This window comes from Bactrocera tryoni, unplaced genomic scaffold (assembly GCF_016617805.1).
Source record: "Bactrocera tryoni isolate S06 unplaced genomic scaffold, CSIRO_BtryS06_freeze2 scaffold_25, whole genome shotgun sequence".
NCBI classification, from domain to species: domain Eukaryota; kingdom Metazoa; phylum Arthropoda; class Insecta; order Diptera; family Tephritidae; genus Bactrocera; species Bactrocera tryoni.
In genome coordinates this window covers 6,201,955-6,221,259 of record NW_024395977.1, presented here as the reverse complement: position 1 = coordinate 6,221,259, position 19,305 = coordinate 6,201,955, and the positions used below count along the sequence as shown (strand labels likewise).

Below are 19,305 nucleotides of genomic sequence, written 5' to 3'. Positions count from 1 at the left end.
CATGCGGTAAGATAACAAACTAAATTCAATCGACTTAGGACTTAGAATTCACATTCAGTTTCATAATCGCAGGCGTCACAAAACCAATTTTGGGTGCAGATTTTCTCTACAAATTTGGTCTTCTGGTTGATGTCAAAGGCAACCAACTCATTGAGAGATAAACCAAACTCGAAGCAAAATGTGTTTCTAGTTTCATCATTTATGAGCGGGTATTTTTAATCTACAGCGAAAACGTATGTAAAAAGCTGCTAACTGAATTTAAAGATCTCACGACACCGACTTGCATTCACAAGACAAAAGCAACGAAAACAGCTGTTCGTCATCAAATCATCACCAATGGACAACCAGTACGGACGTGGTTTTGAATTTGCTCCGTGATTCTGATTTTTGCAAAAAGTAAGCAAACAATAATAGTAAATAAAAACAAACAAACAAATAAAAAAAACAATGTACCCAAACTATTAATAATAAACATTAACAAATAGTGCACAAAAAAATATATAAAAACAAAAAACAAAACAAAAAAACAAACAATAATGAGTGCTTCGCAGCCTCACCCGCAAAACCGTAGGCATTCCTTAAATGCCTACTTCAGCTTTGTCGAGCCAACAAAAGCAACTCCTGGCAAAAACAATCGTAACGGCGATGATGAGTCTTCGCAGCGATCAGATGAAAGAGAGGCTAAGCAAGCGCAGTCAGCAGAAGCAGAAGTACACAGCAATCGGGCAACAACAAATCCACTGACAGCAGCCTCTATGTAGGTACCAGCAAGTACCCAGACAACGAAGGAAAATAAAATGCAAGGTGAGAATATACCAAGCAAAAAAGGGCCATCAGTTCAGACTGGTGTTGATCGCTACATTAATGTAAAAAGGAAATTGAGTCCTATTAAAACAGCGGTCAATTCCAAAAAATTTCAAGCAGGCACGCCAAACAGTAAAAAGCCAGAAATTCTTAATGGCAACAGATTTGCCTTATTAAGCAAAGAGCCTAACGACGAAGCAAAGGGTACCACGATGGTCGTGAATACCAAACCCCCTCCAATCTATTTGCGTGAGCGTAGCTCAAATGCGCTTGTTTCCAAAATGAACAATATAATATAACATAGATGAAACAAAAATTCAAACATACAATGTAAAAAGTTTCATGGATATTGTAAAATTCCTATCAAATAATAACAAGAATTACTACTCTTACCAACTGAAGAGCTCAAAAGGCCTAGTTGTTGTCATAAAAAGTATAGAGTCTCTAACGACGTTAAAGTAGAACTAGAAGAAGGTGGTTTTAGCATTAAATCAGTAATAAATATTTTTAACAGGAACAAAGTCCCACAACCAATGTTCAAAATAGAATTGATGCCAGAATTGATGCCTAACAAATTAAAGAAAAATGAAATAGTCCCGATTTACAATTAAAAATATCTTCTCCATCGCAGAATCACCGTTGAGGAACCACACAAGAGAAATAGTCCAGTACAATGTACAAACAGCCAAGAGTATGGACACACGAAAGCATATTGCACTCTACGAAGTGTCTGTGTAGTGTGTGGTGATCTACTTACATCCTACTTCAAAATGTACTCTTAAAGAAGAGGATTTATATAAAAAATGCAGCAATTGCGGACGAAATCACACTGCTAACTACAGGGGTTGCCCTGTATACAAAGATTTGAAATCGAAGTTGTCACAAGGCATCCAAGCACGTCGTAACCAAATGCTGAATATTCCATCTAATAAAAATATTAAAATCCCCGTCCATATTTTAAAACCAGTAAATCTTAAAGACAATGCTACATAAGGGAGCTATGAAGTGGCGTAGCTACAACTTAGGGCGCCCGAGGCCAAGGATGTTCTGCCGCCCCCCTTTATCTACCTACCTACAAGTTTCATGAGGTGGTTCGAAAAAAGTGAAGTTTTACAAAATATCTTCGATATTAAGTATATAAAATTTAGGAACTAGAAGCCACGCAAACTTTGAAGTTCCAAAATTTTCACTATACGGTTTTAGAGGAAATTGATAATAAATTTACAAGACATCTTATTAAAAGCCATAGAAAAAACCCATTTCCACAATTTGTAGGAATTTTTGCCCGAATTGGAGTTTTTAAATACCATTTTTGAAAATTTGGAGAAATAAAAGAATTTGTTACATTCAAAGCTATCTGTGAGAGTGACACGTCGCTAGACAAAGCTGGAAAAGTGCATCTTTAAGTTCTATCACTATTTTTATGAAAGGTATAAGCCAAAAGATATAAGTAAGACAAATTCAAAGACTGAAGATATTCGAGTAAAAATTAATATTTTTCATTTTTATTCAGATTATTACATTGTGAGTGTACAACTCTTTATCTTTTATAATAAATTTTGTAAAAAAAATTTGTGGAAGTATTTTTCTAAAAATTAAAAAACAGCGAAGATCGTTTTGCCGCCCCCCAAGACGTTGCGCCCGGGGCGACGGCCCCCTTCGCCCCCCTAGCTACACCACTGGAGCTATGCAAACGTGGTGAAAGACAATACTACACAATTGCAATTGCCCCAAAGCCAACCAAATGGAAGCGTTGAAACTATGATACCTATGATACCTTACCCAATGTATGACACAATTTATGGCTTCAGTGCAAAATATGATTCAAGAGATAATCAAATCACAAAACCGAATGTTGCAAACTTTTTTAAGTAAAAAATGAGTGTACTGAACATTTTTTTATGGAATGCTAACGGTGTTAACCAACATAAATTGGAACTTATTAAATTTCTGGATGAAAATATTATTGATGTAGTGCTATGTCAGAAATTCATCTTACCAACGAAAACAATTTCTTTATACTGGGACTTAGACTCTATGTTACAAACCACTCTGATGGAAAGGCACATGGAGGAACAGCAGTGTTGGTTAGAAAACGGTTAAATCACCACACATTAGAATCTTATGCCACAGCGCAATTACAATCTACAACAATAACTATAAAAAATCGCTGCGGGGATTTAAATCTGGCGGCCATATACTGCCCACCTCGGTTTAAAATTACAGACATCCAATTTAAAGACTTTTTTGGAACACTTGGCCATAGATTTCTAGCAGGTGGAGATTACAACGCAAAGCATACGTATTGGGGCTGACGGCTAATTAATCCAAAAGGACGACAGCTATATCACACTATTATAAATAAGCACAATAAACTTGACATAATATCTCCTGGTAAGCCGACATATTGGCCTAGTGATCGTAAAAAAATACCAGATTTAATTGATTTTGCTGTAATCAAAAATATAGATAAAACGCACATAACAGCTGACACATGTACTGATCTATCTTATGATCACACTCCTGTACTAATAAAATTATGTGAACACCCGATATTGGTTGATCAAAAAGTGGGTCTAACTTCTTTTAAAACGCATTGGCTAAAATATAAAAATACGTGAGTAGCCACATTAATGTTGAGTACAAAATAAATAAAGGAAGAGATATTGACGAAAGCATAGAAGAACTCAATGATATAATAACTAGCGCAGCTCTCTTAGCAACACCAAACAAAGACTATAAGCCTCTTGGTGCCAGAAAAATTACTAACAGAGAAATAGAAAAGCTTGTAAATGAAAAAAGGCGTGCAAGGCGTGAATGGCAGATAAATCGCTCCCCTTCCACTCAGCCTCAAGTGCGGAACACATAGAGCTCGACAACTGCAAACGACATCTGTCAAATATTAAAAATACACACTTTCATATGAACACAGGCTTTTTGACAGCTGCACGACTACACGATTGCAGGCCGACAGTTGTCGTTCTAGCTAACTTCAATATCTTCCTATATTTGCCAACGGCAGTAGGACGACAGTAGAGTTGACAGTAGAATAGAAGATGGAAAGAGGAGGTACAGTGGTGATGCCACTAATATGTAAAATGTAAAATTATTCACCGCTCTAACAAACTTGACGTTATTTTACAAATAAAAACATAAAATAGCTCTATTTCAGCTCTATTATATCATTTGTAATAACAATTGATAATTTAAAACAAAAATATTTACCTATTTACTTATTTTTTGCATAAAAAATTTCGCTTTGAACAAAATATTAAAATTTCATTGAAGTGAAAGGTATTAGTATGGCCACAACGAAATTGTGTACATGCAAAATGGACAGCTGTGTTGTCTTGTGTACATGCCGGCCATTGTTATGTTGCAGTCTTCTTACGAATGTTCATGTAGTAGGATGCTCAACGCCATTTTCAGTTCACTGTCGTGCTGCTGCAGTCTGTCGCTGTCATTGTGTTCGGCACTTCAATTGAACTCAGCTGCACGTAAATTAAAAAAAAAGCGCTTAAACGTGATGAAGAATTCAATAACGAAATGTATATAAAGAAGCTGTGTCCAAATTCAAGCAAGCAAAATTCTCTTTGGAAAGCCCAAACTTCCATGAAGCCACCAACTAACGCCAACATGCCTATACGAGGCATGGGAGAAAATTGGGCTCGAAGTAACGAGGAAAAGGCTAATTGTTTTGCAAATCACCTAGAAAAGGTATTTCAACCAAATTGCCCAAAGAACAACTTCGAGTTGTCCAGCTTACCCAACACAGTTAACGAGTCACTCGAGTCTTTTAAGACTTCACCTTCTGAAATTATTAGAATAATAAAAGCGCTTGAACCAAAAAAGTCACCAGGACATGATAATATTACCCCAAAAATGCTAATTAAGTTACCAAATATTGCTGTAGAAGTGCTCTCTTTGCTCTTCAATGCAATTCTTAATCTCGGATACTATCCTAATTCATGGAAAAAGTAGCAGATTATCTGGATAGATAAACCTGGGAAAGACTTAACACAGCCGTCTTCATACAGACCAACCAGTCTTCTACCCTGTCTTTTTAAAATATTTGAAAAAGTGTTACTATCAAAGATGTCTCCTTTCCTCCACGAAAATAATATAATACCAACGCATCAATTCGGGTTTCGTGAAAAACATAGCACGATAGAGCAAGTAAATAGAATTACTAACGAAATAAGAAAAGCATTTGAGCACAGAGAGTACTGTTCAGCTTTATTTCTAGACGTGGCTCAGGCGTTTGATAAGGGGTGGCATGAAGGCCTTTTGTATAAGAGTAAAAACATTCTACCTTTATAATTGTATCAAACATTGGAGTCTTATTTAAAAAATAGACAATTTATGGTAAAAGTGGGAGATTTCATATCTGATGAACGACAGATAAGGGCTGGTGTACCACAGGGCAGTGTTTTAGGCCCAACTCTATACATCATATATACGGCAGATCTTCCAACAGCTAATAATAGGCGTGTTTTATTTGACCGGCAAATTAAGCTATTAGCTTATTTTGTATGGAAGACTTAGCCAACATAATAATGTTGGCTTGTCATAAGCTATCATAGCATGTATACCAAGAATGATAGAATACAAGATTACGACACTAGTTTACAGTTAGTTTTTTTCGGTTTAGCTCTTGACAACTCTTACAAAAACAAATACATTGTTCAACAATTTCGTGACGTAACAGTTTTGCGTTGAGAAGAACAAGCATATAAATGCATACAAATTGTAAACAGAAAAGTAAACATTTTTTGCAATTCCCAAAATAATATTAATTCATTCGTCTTTGCAGGAAAAATTTCAATAGAATGTTTAGAATATTGTTGCGAGAAAATATGTATATAATTAGTTTTAGGCACATCTACAATAAATAGAGTAGCATGTGTGGAAATTGTTCAAATGAAGAAAACCAGTGTAAGTGTACTGTTGTATTTATTTAAATTTCTAAGCATAAATATATTAATCTTTTAAAATGAAATGTGCAGTGGCTTGTTGTAATAATTATTATGCAATTAAAGGATCGAAAACGAGTTTTTTCAGTTTTCCGGCCGATTTAAAAGTTTCCAAAAAAGTGGGTGTTATTTTGCAAAAGAAATGATATATTTAATACTAAATTAATAATTTCACAATTCTTTTATCATAATTTCATAAATCTGATACATCTGAACTTATAATATATGTATATATTTATATACAACACAAGAAACGTCTTCTCCATTTGAATCACAACTTAATAGACAATTTTATTATCAATAGGCCGATATATTTCTTTAGAAATGATTCAAATCTTTTCACTCAACAATATTCAATCGCGTCACTAAAACATTTCTTTAAAATCGAAAGAATTAATAATATTTTGCGAATTTACAAAAGTGTTTACTTTTCTGTTTACAATTTGCAAGCCATTTGACAGTTTTTCACTCTTGTTCTTCTCAACACGGAACTATGACGTTTCGTAATGGCGGTCGTCGTAATCTTGTATTCTATCATTCTTGATGTATTTTGAACTAGAGGCATTGCCAGTTAAAATACTTTTTCCATTCACAATAGCTATGATTTTTCCCAAGTAGTTGGCAATAGTGAGAAACCTCATTTTGACAGATAAAAATGTAAACAAATGACAAATATAGAAGATCACGAAATTAAAAATTTTATAATAGATACGGTAAGTATGGATTTTAAATTAAAATTAATACAAAATTAATCTTTGTGTGGTTTCCAGTTGCTTGGTACTGTTTACACAAATTCAAATGATGAAGAGGATAAGGAAATATTGACCATCCTGGCTGGTTTAGCTGCTAAATCAAGTTCGTCATCGTAGGATTCAGAACAAGAGCAGATAGAGCATCCAAAATGCTCTAATTTTGTGGACACTATTGATAATTTTGAAGATGAGGATTTCGAATCGCATTTTCGTTTGAGTCGCACTACTTTAGATTACCTTATACGTGTGCTTTGCTTTTGCTACGAGACTTTTCTTTATCAGTATTTTTTGCAGGAAGATATGAAGAAAGTGAACGAACCCGTGTTACGAAGTCCACATCATGGGCGATTGTTCGTCGGGTTATCGCGTGAGGTATCTCAATAGCCAATGAGTATGTTAAGTGGCTAACTGGAGATGTGTTGGAAGAAACAACTCTCAAGTTTTTACAAAGGAAACAAATACCAGGTATTATTGGTGCTATTGAATGCACCCACATAACAATTAATGCTCCAATAAAAGGCAAACATATATATTTTGATCGTAAACGTAATTATACTATTGTTCTGCAGGCCATTGTCGATGCTGATAAAAAATTTATTGATATTTATTGTGATGAACCCGGATCATATCATGACTATAGAGCTGTGGTTCCCAAACTTATTTTGTCTACTGCCCACTTTGAGAATAAATATTTTTTTAGCGCCCCCATTTTTTCACCTATTTATAAACCACTGTAACTTCAAATTAAATAAATTAACTATCTAATCTATCTAATATCAGGTTCCAATTTACTTAAGAACAGTCGCAAGTCGCCACGTTCGGTAACAATCAAACGATTTCTCTTTTTTGTAAGCAGTGTTGTCACAGCACTAAATCCACGTTCACACAAATATGACGATGGGAATGCTCTCAAGAATCGTTGAACGATTGACCACAATCCAGGGTACAATTGCGGGATCGGTTTTTGTAGCCAAAATTCTTGGTAACCATTTTTGAACTTGATTTTTATTTCCTCGTTCGTTGTCAATTCTACAAGTTCTTCTTCCAGCTGAGGTGACATTGCTGTGTTGACATTTGAAAACGGATCCAACACCCAGTCTGGTATTTCCAAGTTCAAACTGTCCTGGTATCGTTCGGTGAAGTCAATGTGGAGGTTTTCCAAATGTTGGCAGTAGGCAAACAATTCGTCGTGACTGCATGATACTGATAAATTTGGAAAATTGTGAAACTCACGTCTGCCCAGATTCTTTTTGTGTAGAAGCAGTTTGGCTGCGAAAGCAGCAACGAAGCTTTTTGTTTTAAATAAATTTAGTTTATCGCTTTGCAGTTGGAGATTCATATCGTTGATCAATTTATACAGGTCTGTTATTTAAGCTATATCATTCTTTGATGTTATGAGCTGGTCTTGCAATTCTGTATGTTTAGTTTCCAAGAACTCTATAACAGAGTCAAACAGGTTGTAAAATCGAGTCAGACAATTGCCTCTTGATAGCCAACGAACTTCAGTATGAAACAACAAACGGTTGAAATCCTTGTCATAAGTAACACAAAGCTGATGAAATAATCTATCATTCAGAGAGCTGTTGCGAATTAAGTTTCTAGCAACAAAATGTTGTCTATGAATAACGCAATGTACACCAAGGCCATCTGCAATTTTATTTTTTAAGTACTTTATGAAGCCTTTATGGCACCCTGTCATAGCCGAAGCGCCATCAGTATATTGCATACGGTTTCGCCTTTTGTATCGGTCTCTAAATTTCTAGCAAATAATAGTTCTTCACATATTTTCTCATCTTTAATAAACCTCACGTAAGACAACAACAATGCTTCATTAGATGGTAAAGTGGACTCATCGAGCTGAATTGAGAATTGAGTTGTCCTCAGGTGATCGCACAATGATTCTTCAATATTTTCAGAAATTTCATTAATTCGTCTTTGCAAAGAATTATTACTCAAAGGAATTTTTCGGATAATATCTGCGGCTGGTTTATGAAGCACAGTAGTTATTACTTCATTTATTGCTGGCAATATTAACTCTTCTCCGATGTTATGTGGTTTGCCTTTTTGAGCAATTAACAAAGAGATATTGTACGAAGCTCGAAACCCGTCGTCATCTTGTTTAGCAGCCGCCAAAAATAGTTTTGCTACACTTGGCTGAGTAATTGCTTCTTCTCTAGGTCTTGAAAATATGCTACATTCTTGTCTTTCTTTGCTTTGAGAAATACGTTCAACTTCGCGAGTAGTGTAAACTAGGCGTAAGTACTGCTCATCTATTGCGTGCAAAACCACAAATGAAAATAAAATAAATAATGTATTACGTTGTTTATATAGGAATGCTTAAGCAGCACGCACTGACAAGAATAAAACAAACATGCATAAACTCGTTTATCTCATTCGACGCTCAATCGTACACAACAAGTCCGAACAAGTATTCAATGAACCCGCCGTGTTTAAATGAGTTAAGCATCTGCCCCCTCCACCCGGAAAAACTGGCACACTCTAATACAACACTTTCGATGACAGCACACTCATACATCACCACACAACGCAACTCACCACACCTCACCATCAATCAACCCACTTAACAAAAAGGCTGGGCAAAAGGATTGCGGACACATTCGTTCTTGGAACATTCGCTTCTACGCTGCGCCGCGTCTACAACTTTAAACACAATTCGATCTAAGCAATTCGATCCATACAAGCCGCAAATCAACTTTCGCTGAGACACTGTGCCGCTACTCTACCGGGACAAATCTTTTCGACCTCCATCCGCGAGAGCTCGATCGCCAGCTCCAGCAAGTCAGAACTGGATTCTCACCACCCCGTTTGTCGCCACTTACTTTTATTAACATTAAATTGTGTAACATTTCTAATTTTAAAAATTATAATTCCGTTGTTAAGATTGTGACAATACAGACAAAATTTATTTCTTATCAAACGTACTATAAATTTCGTATACTTTTATTCACGCCGATTGATACAGGAATGCACAATTTGGGTTATTTAACAACCTGATAGATATCTACGAGTACTAATAACTTTAAAAATGCGAAAGTGTGTCTGTTGCCTTTTTATTTGTTTGTTTGTGTCTACTTTCATTATGAAACGGAGGGACCGATTGACATGATTTTCATTTTTTCTACATTCAATAAAATAGGAAAGTTATATATGAACTACGCGGAGAGAAATATAGAATCGAGTTTGAGCAATCTTTTAATTCATATTAGTTTATGTTCACAAGTTGTTGTTGAGAGTCGAGAGCTCAGTCACCTGCAGCGTCCACAAGGGGGCGTTATCGCCCACTTTGGGAAAGTCTGCTCTAGAGTGCTAAAAAGGTCAGCATTTTATAGAAATGCGGAAAATAATATGGAAAGTTTATTTCTAAATTCTACTTTTATTCTCGGGGACTCGGCATACCCTTGCAGAAATTACCTCATTCCGGTGTTTAAAGGTTATGGTTCGTTAACGCCTAATCAAATCAGCTTTAACAAAACACATTCTTCAGCAAGAATAGTTGTTGAAAATACATTTGGAGCACTGAAAGGACGTTTGCGAAGGCTTCTTAAATTTACGGAGCACAGAAATTTATGTGCAATTTCCAATTTAGTTGCAAGTGCATGCATTATGCACAATATATGTATGTATTATTGCAAACGACGATACTATTGTTGACCATCAAATTGAAAGTGCCGAACCGGAGCCAGAACCTGCTAATGAGCGGGTGAGAGAAGCAAGTGGAGATCGCCGGAATCAGTTGCTTACAATTTTAACACGAAGAAATGAATAAATTTTAATTTTTTTAATTTTAAAATGGACTTTTAGGGCAACATTTTTCCAGTGGATATGTATGTACGAATATTCACGACTCAATCTCAAATACTAAAACTATTTATAATTTTACGACATATTTGTTTTATACAAACACTTACATATACGTATGCATTTGTTCAAGATTTGTATGTAAAAAATTTTAATTTTATGACAAGCTTGATTATTGGGATACTCGAAACCCGTCGTAAAGCATCGTAAAATCGTAAGATTGTAAATTTTTACACTTGTTTTAAAAAATTGTTTTTGGATTTCATACAAAAATGGGTTTACACATTTACAATTCTCAATGCTATGTTTTCGAATCGTTACAACTTATAACTTTATGAGACTTGTGAAAACCCTATATTTATTTCCGTTAAATAAAACTGTAGGGCTATAAAGCTTTTTTTATAACCGCGAAAATTTACGAAATAGCGAAAGTATAAGCGAGATTGTTGCAAAGGGCCGAGTAATGACACTGTAAGGTGGTCAGGTATTAGACTAACTTTATTTGCACAATTCTTCTCCTTAAATAACATTCTGTACAATATTTCGATACCGCTAACTATGTACATAATTCCGCTTTGTATAATTCTTATATAAATACTATATATGTATATGTTATGTACTTCTAACAGTCCATAAAACTAAGTACCTACTTAACGCTATTGCCTCTTCATATATAATTTAGTTATTAAAAGAGAAATGAAAAATGGGAATGCAGCATTGCAATATGCTGCTTACATATAAGCTTAGTACATGCTAAATAGGACTAACTAATGTGCACAAACAAACATACGTGTAATTGCGTGAGCGAAACATAGCGTTAGCAAAGTGTAGAGAGCAAGCGCAAGCAAACACAATGCAAATGACTTCTAATGCTTAACCTTGAATATTAGGCAAATAAGAAGAAGTAGGAATTGCAAAAAATATACAAGAACGTGTGGTTGAAGTATGCAGTGGTATGCAATCGGTGACCCAACATCCCGGCCCCGTTGAAAGGAATTTCAAACAGGTAGTAATGCTAGCTTGTGAATTGGTCGCCGAATGATTCCCTTCGTTGTTCGAATGTCCACCACACGTATTTTAGAGTCCTTTCCTGGAATACAGTTTATAACCCTTCCAATATGCCATTTTTGTGGTGGTAAGTTGTCTTCATGGATGATAACCATTGAGTTGTTGTTGATGTTTGGCTGTTCCGAAAACCACTTTGATCGTATTTGAAGTTCGTTGATATAATCTTTTGACCACCTATTCCAAAACGTCTGTTTAATGGTTGTGACTTGATTCCATCTGTGTAAGCTGCTTGTTTCAGCTGACAATCTTCGCTCAGGGAGTGCTCTTAGTGCGCTACCAATAATAAAATGCCCCGGAGTTAATGCTTCATAATCGTTTGGATCCGATGACAATGGTGTTAGTGGCCGAGAATTTAACACAGCTTCTATCTCCACCAGCACTGTTGTTAGTTCCTCAGCGGTAAGTCTTGCATTTTTGATGGTACGGTTGAGATGACTCTTAGCCGATTTGACTGCGGCCTCCCAAATACCGCCGAAATGAGGTGCTCTGGGAGGGATGAAATTAAAATTTACAAATTCATTAGCACAGTATTTCATAATTGCATCCTTGTTTTCGGTTTTAAATAAAAATGACTTTAATTCAGCTAGTTTGCTGCAAGCGCCCACAAAATTTGTTGCGTTGTCACAAAAGATGTCAGAGGGTAGCCCCCTCCTTCCAATCATCCGCTTCAATGATGCTAAGAATGCGTCCGTGGTAAGGTCTGATACAAGTTCGATGTGAACCGCCTTTGTCGCTAGACAAACAAATATCGCTATGTACGATTTATAAGGTGTTTTACCTCGAATACGCAAGTATACGTTGACTGGTCCGCAGAAGTCAATACCGCAACGCGAAAAGGGGCGAGATGGAGTCAATCGCTCGACAGGTAACTGCCCCATTACCTGATTCATCAGCTTTGGCTTGTAACGTATACAATGTGTGCACGATCTGACGATACGTCTTGCTAAATCGCGTGCATTGACTATCCAAAACTGAAGTCTTATTAGTGCTACGAGTGCCTTTGGTCCTGCATGGTAGTGTTTCCGATGTAGGTGGCGAGCGTAATGCACAACGAATTCGCATTTGCTTGGCAACAGCATTGGGTGTTTCCTTTCTTCTGGAATATCTGCTGATTCCAATCGACCTCCAACTTTGAGTATTTGGAATCCTTCGGTATACTCTAAAAACGGATTTAAATAACGCAATGGGCCATTTGTCGTGAGACCTTTCTGTAAAAGATGAATGTCATTAGCAAAATGTATATGTTGAATATTCCAAATAATGCAAAGTAAGGCGTGATGCAACTCTTGTGGTGAGAGAGTAGATGATTCGTTAAGTTTTGTATTATGTCGACAAATATTGATGAAGCGGAACATCCAAGCTATTAATCGAAGGCTGCTAGAGTAGTTACTTCGCTGATTCACGATTTCCAAAATGTAATTGGTACTAACGATTGATTTGAATGCAGATTTTCGCTTCTCCTTTTCGACAACTTCCATGTCGATATCATTGCAGCTGTCCTTTGGCCATTTATTTGAATTTTCGTATAGAAACCTCGGTCCGGTGTACCATATTGAATCAACAAGTTCCTTTACGGTACATCCTCTAGACGCAACATCCGCCGGGTTACAATGAGTTGGTACATGTCTCCAATGGGCACCTTTGGTTAAGTCCTGGATTTCCGAAATTCGATTACCAACAAAGGTCGAAAGTGTTGCAGAATGCATCTTCAGCCAATGTAAGACTATTTGTGAGTCTGTCCAAAGAAAAATATTAAAAGGTTTATGAGAAATTGCTGGTTTAATTTTTGCTAATAAACGAGCGAGGAGAAGAGCGCCACAAAGTTCTAACTTTGGTAACGATTGTTTTTTGATGGGTGCAACTCTGGACTTAGCAGTGAGTAAGCGAATAGTAGTAGTGCCAGATTTGTTGATAAAATGAGTGTAAATTGCGCATCCATATGCACGAATTGATGCGTCACAAAATCCATGTAGTTGAAGAGACTCCATATCTGCCGAAAAACAAGGTCTAGGCACCTTGATTAATGAAAGATCCGATAAGGAATTCAGAAAGTTTTTCCAAGCCCATTCAATGTTCTGTGGCACTGATTCATCCCAATCCAATTTAAGTAGCCATATTTCTTGCAACAAGATTTTTGAAGTTATAACAACAGGAACCAAAATACCGAGTGGGTCGTAAAGTGACGATGCAACAGATAGGATGGAACGTTTTGTAAGACGACCAGTGAGTCCTAGTTTTGCTTCGAATGAAAAAATAAAACAATCAAGATTTTGGTTCCATTTTAGTCCAAGTGCGTTAGTGATGGATGAATCTACGTTTAGATCCTTTAACGAGTCGTCTCTTGCTTTATCTGTGAAAGTTCGGTTAGACTGTCAGCACCACACAGTAAGTCGTCTACGTAAAATGATGACTTCACGATCTTTGCGCCAATTGGGAATTGTTCTGAATGCTGTTCAGCTAGGTACAGCAAACTCCGTATAGCAAGATATGGTGCAGCAGCCATTCCATACGTTACAGTATTTAGTTGGTATGTCCGAATGTTCTCTGTCGGTGAACTCCTCCACAGAATGTACTGGAACTTTCGATCATCTTCATGCATTAATACTTGCCGATACATCTTGACTATATCCGCAGTGAGTGCAAACCTATTGAATCGGAAACGAAGAAGAAGAATACAAAGTTCGCATTGAATTGTAGGACCAACCATCTGAATATCGTTTAGTGATTTTTGGGATGTAGTTCGACAGGAGGCGTCAAATACGACTCTAAGCTTTGTTGTTGTACTTGTTGGCTTAAGAACGCAATGATGTGGTATAAAATAATGCGGTTCGCTCAGATTCGGATTCTTTACAATGCTCATATGACCCAGGCTCTCGTAATCGTTCATAAATTCAACGTACTGTGCTGTCAATTGTGGAGATTTGGCTAATCGACGTTCTTGTGCATTGAATCGTCGCAATGCCGTAGTGTATGACTCGCCCAAGCACGTCGGATCATCCTTGAAAGGGAGTTTGACAACTATTCTGCCGCAAGGTCTTCTTGACACGGTTGCATTGTATAAATGATCGCAAATCTGTTGTTCACGAGTCCAAGGCTCTGGGATGGTAGTAACTTCTTCTAATTTCCACAACTTTTCCAATTTGGCATCTAAAGGTTCATTGGCTAAAAATAAACAAGATGGTTTAGATATATTGTTACTGCCGGTGTTATAGCGTCCCGAAACGATCCAGCCTAAGAGCGTTTTTTGCAAGATGGGTAAATTAGACCCAAGATGGATTTGACCAACAGATAGCAGACTGAAGAACGTTTCCGTACCCAGCAACATGTCAATTTTCTTTGGTATATGAAATTCATCATCAGCGAGTTCTATGTTGGTTGGAATATTCCATGTTGAAATGTTGATTTCCGGATCTGGTTGATAAGCAATATGCGATGTAATACAAAAAGTTAATGGAAGCTCGAAACCGGTGACTTGCGACTTGATGTTAGTTGAAGTTTTGAATTTAATATTTGTTGATGACAAACCTATGCTTTGAATTTCTAAGTTTTGTTTGTTTCTTGGCAGCAGCAACCTTTGCGAAAAATCATCTGTGATGAAATTGACTTGCGAACAGGAATCTAGCAGCGCTGTACCCAATCTATAGCTCCCCGATGAATCACGAACGAAAATTTTTGCTGTTGCAAGGATTACATTATCCAACGATGAATTATTCATATGTGTATGTACGGCTGCCTCCTGTGTAGGAAATAGTTGAGTAGTTGTTGGTTGGCCTGAAGGTGAACCGCGATGAAGTAAACTATGGTGTTGTCGTGCACAAACCTTGCACCTGTGCGAAGATGAACAATTGGCTACTTGATGTCCCTTGGATAAGCAATTGATGCAAAGTCCAATTTTCTTTGCATGATCGAAACGTTGAGTTATGCTTAGCGACTTAAACCGGTCACAATTAAAAATCTTGTGGTTGTTGTTAAAACAGAATTGGCACGATATGGTAGAGCAGGAAAATGTGTAACCTTTTGGTTGACTCCTTGATTTCGGAGTGGAGTGTTTGTTAAAACCTTGAGCTGGCGAAATACTACCATGCGTGTTGTCGAGTGACTCCAGATATTGACAGTGTCTTTCCAAAACTGCGATGAAATCTTCCCATGACGGCAGAGTTCTGAAATCTAGCGACTCCTTCCACCTTTTGTTGGTCTGTTCATCAGATTTCTGCAATATTAGATAAATTAGCATTGCTTGAGAAATTTGCCTGTCACTACCCAGTGATGTCAAAGAACCATAAATAGCTGAAGCTTTATCAATCAAACCTCTTAGCTGAATGCCATTTGGTTTCATAACTGCTGGTAAATCAAATAGCGAATTTATTCCTTCCAAGAAAATTAGTGTTTTGTTGTCATAACGTACCTTCAATCGTTCTAACGCCTTTGGGTAGTTTTCATTTGTAACCTGAAACGCATTTACAGTTTCTAAGGCTTGACCTTGGAGACAATTTCGTAAATGGTTGAATTTTTCAATATTTGTTAAATTGAACTCGTGATCAATTATTTGTTTGAACGAGGTAATAAAATTTTGATAATTCGAATACTTGCCATCAAACGTAGGAAGCTTAAGTGGTGGAAGTTTTGAACTTGATTGTACCACGCAAGTTGTATCCGAAAACGAAACGTTGTTATCTTCTGCCAGTTGCGACTGGATAATCAATTTAGTTGTTATGTAAAGTTCTTCCAGGTCAGCACGTCCTCCGTCCTCAGCATCCAATCTTTCGATGTCCGTTTGAATTGAGAGAATCTGCTTGAAGTATGACTCCAGGATGCCTAAACGACATTTGTATTCCGCCACTGAAAGAACCTTTCCACCTGGTCGTAGGCTAGCATCGATGATATTTTTAATACGTGTGATATTTTTCTTGGTGCTGGTGCGTTGTTGTTTTAGTTCGTCCAAAGACATTGTAGAACGGAATTCTATCTACGTGCTTTATATTGACTTCAAAATATTTCAAATAATTATAATTTTCCTTCTAGTGAGTAGTTGGGTAATAAATGATTTGTTAATTTATTGCAAAATGGTATCAACGAGATTAATATATATGTATATGCGAAGCAACAAATATGCGAATATCACCTGGAGGAAATGGTACTAGCGAAACGTAGTGGCGACAAGTAGATGTGCTGTGCTGTGTGCGAGCGATGCTGATGTGTCCAATGGTAAAGATGTCCAATGGTGAAGATTCAATGACGATAATGTCCCACGATGCAGTCTAATACTGACCACCAAACTCCGAAAGATATGCGAACAACGAAACAACTTACTCGAGCCCCACGTTGGGCGCCAAAAAATGTAGGGCTATAAGCTTTTTTTATAACCGCGAAAATTTACGAAATAGCGAAAGTATAAGCGAAATTGTTGCAAAGGGCCGAGTAATGACACTGTAAGGTGGTCAGGTATTAGACTAACTTTATTTGCACAATTCTTCTCCTTAAATAACATTCTGTACAATATTTCGATACCGCTAACTATGTACATAATTCCGCTTTGTATAATTCTTATATAAATACTATATGTATATGTTATGTACTTCTAACAGTCCATAAAACTAAGTACCTACTTAACGCTATTGCCTCTTCATATATAATTTAGTTATTAAAAGAGAAATGAAAAAATGGGAATGCAGCATTGCAATATGCTGCTTACATATAAGCTTAGTACATGCTAAATAGGACTAACTAATGTGCACAAACAAACATACGTGTAATTGCGTGAGCGAAACATAGCGTTAGCAAAGTGTAGAGAGCAAGCGCAAGCAAACACAATGCAAATGACTTCTAATGCTTAACCTTGAATATTAGGCAAATAAGAAGAAGTAGGAATTGCAAAAAATATACAAGAACGTGTGGTTGAAGTATGCAGTGGTATGCAATCGGTGACCCAACAAAAACAATATATATTCGTTATGAAATCAATTAACTTTTCTATTTTTTATTCATAACAGACTTCTGTAAAATTTTAATTTTTCTTCATCTACTTTCAGTTTTTTTTGTTTAATTTTTATCTGCTTATCTCGTTTTTCGGCCAAATCCTGCATTTGTTTTTGTATGTTCGCGTAAAACTTCGCCTTTTCTTCAGCACTTTTTTGTTTTAGTTCGATTTTTAAGCAATTCAAGCAATACGCAATGAACATTAAATTTTAACTAACCGCTAGATTCAACCAATGCCTCTTGAGGATCTGTCCCAATGTTTATGGTATGGTTGTTGGACACTAAATAACTTTCGCCAAAAATTTCGTCCATTTCCGTCATATACGGTATTGTGCACGGAGAAGTTCCAGTCTGATTCTCATTGTCTTTCGCTGTTTTATACGCCTTCAAAAGCGTTCGCATTTTTGCTACAACGGCAGCCGCATTAACCGTTGTATCTTGTGGAAACAAATGTAATAAATATTTACAAAATAACTTTAAAATACTCTTACTGTAAATCCTTGATATATCATGTCCTCCAAGACGTTTTCATAAGCGAACTTTTTCTTCCGCGCATGCAAAAACTCATCCTTCCTCTCATTGTAGCACTTCAGAAATAGGAGTGTCTCGGCCTTTGTCCAAACTTTTCTTTTGCTGTATATAAACAAAATAAATAACTATTTAGTTTGTAAAAAGATTGTTTACAAATTTAAAAATTCAAATTTACCTTCTCTGCATGTCAAACATTTTGTCGCAATAAATTGAATATCAGCTGATTGTTATTGCCCGCGTTGCCAATATAATGCATATTTAAGTGAAAATATGAAATAAGCTACATGCGTTTTATTTGTCCATGATTTAGTTATTAGCTTATGATGGTCAAATAAAACCCGGCTAATGTATTAACTTCAACTTTTGCGGATGACACAGCTTTAGTGAGCCGTAACAAATACCACATAATAGCATCAAGAATTTAGGTATCTATTTTTTCATATTTTCCTTGACTTAATTATCATTCAGCCACTGACGGGGGAATACTGTGTCAGTTAGATTTTATTTAAAATTATTTTGCAAGTTTAATTTCGTTTAATTTTCAATGTTAAAATTCACGACAACATCGAAAAACCACGATACGTCAATATTGCATACTAAACGTTCAATAAATATTGCAATTCGGGATCGCGGTTAATATAAAAATATTGAACGTGTAGCCAGCGCCATAAAATCTGATGATTGCTTGCTTTTAGTTTCTGATATATCATCTCTAGGAGTTGAATTTAGCATCAGAAGCCATAATCATTTTTACGAAACACATTTTCTCAAAATACTCGCGGTATAACGATTGCAAAACATAACTGTATGGATAACCTATAATGTACAATATTTCTGAACAGTTTTTAAATAAATAAATAGTTTTAGTGGAACCGTTTATTTCATTCACCGACACTCACAAAGTAGCTTAGTTATCAACTAAGCTAAAAAATAATGAATTGCCAAAAATTTTGATAACACATAAATTGAGAAGTTATTATGCATTTAGGTTGGGAAAATATGTTGGATTAAGTCTATGGTTCGAAAATATGTCACAGTATGTTCGTAGATTTGTCGAAAATTATAGCACCTGTCAAATAGATGGCTGGAAAATTGCAAGCTGAATTACATCCGATTCCAAAGGTAGACATTTCGTGGCACAAGGTGCTTATGGACATAACGGAGAAGATGAGTGGAACAAATTTCTTAAACGAGTACGTACTTGTCCCGTCTTCCAAAAAAAAAACAACTGTAAACTTCTACAATTTTTTTTTTAATTTAAGAAAGTGGTTTTTGAAAGAAAAAAAATGCTTTATGTTGTTTAAAAATATGTACAAACTTAACTTTACTTAGTTTAAATAGAAGATAATTTAATGCCAAAGATAATAAACTTTGCCTGAATT

At 36.2% G+C, this 19,305-nt stretch overlaps 1 protein-coding gene and 1 pseudogene across 1 annotated transcript; one reads left to right on the top strand and one right to left on the bottom strand.

Annotated features, from left to right (window-relative positions):
- The first annotated feature begins 6,442 nt into the window (after positions 1 to 6,442).
- On the top strand, positions 6,443 to 10,358 carry LOC120780413 (annotated as a pseudogene).
- A 3,649-nt stretch (positions 10,359 to 14,007) lies between these two features.
- Positions 14,008 to 16,364, bottom strand: LOC120780412. Its single transcript, XM_040112693.1, has 2 exons — positions 14,121 to 16,364; positions 14,008 to 14,061 (listed from the first exon to the last, which is right to left on the bottom strand). The coding sequence occupies exons 1-2, from the start codon at positions 16,362 to 16,364 to the stop codon at positions 14,008 to 14,010; spliced, it is 2,298 nt and encodes a 765-aa protein (XP_039968627.1).
- Positions 16,365 to 19,305: the final 2,941 nt, after the last annotated feature.

Excerpts from the sequence above, each read along its gene's own strand:
- LOC120780412 (XM_040112693.1), bottom strand. The coding sequence starts at position 16,364 with ATGTCTTTGGACGAACTAAAACAACAACGCACCAGCACCAAGAAAAAT. Across the intron at positions 14,062-14,120 it reads CACTAAACGATATTCAGATG|GTTTGCACTCACTGCGGATA; the intron begins GTTGGTCCTACA and ends CCGATTCAATAG.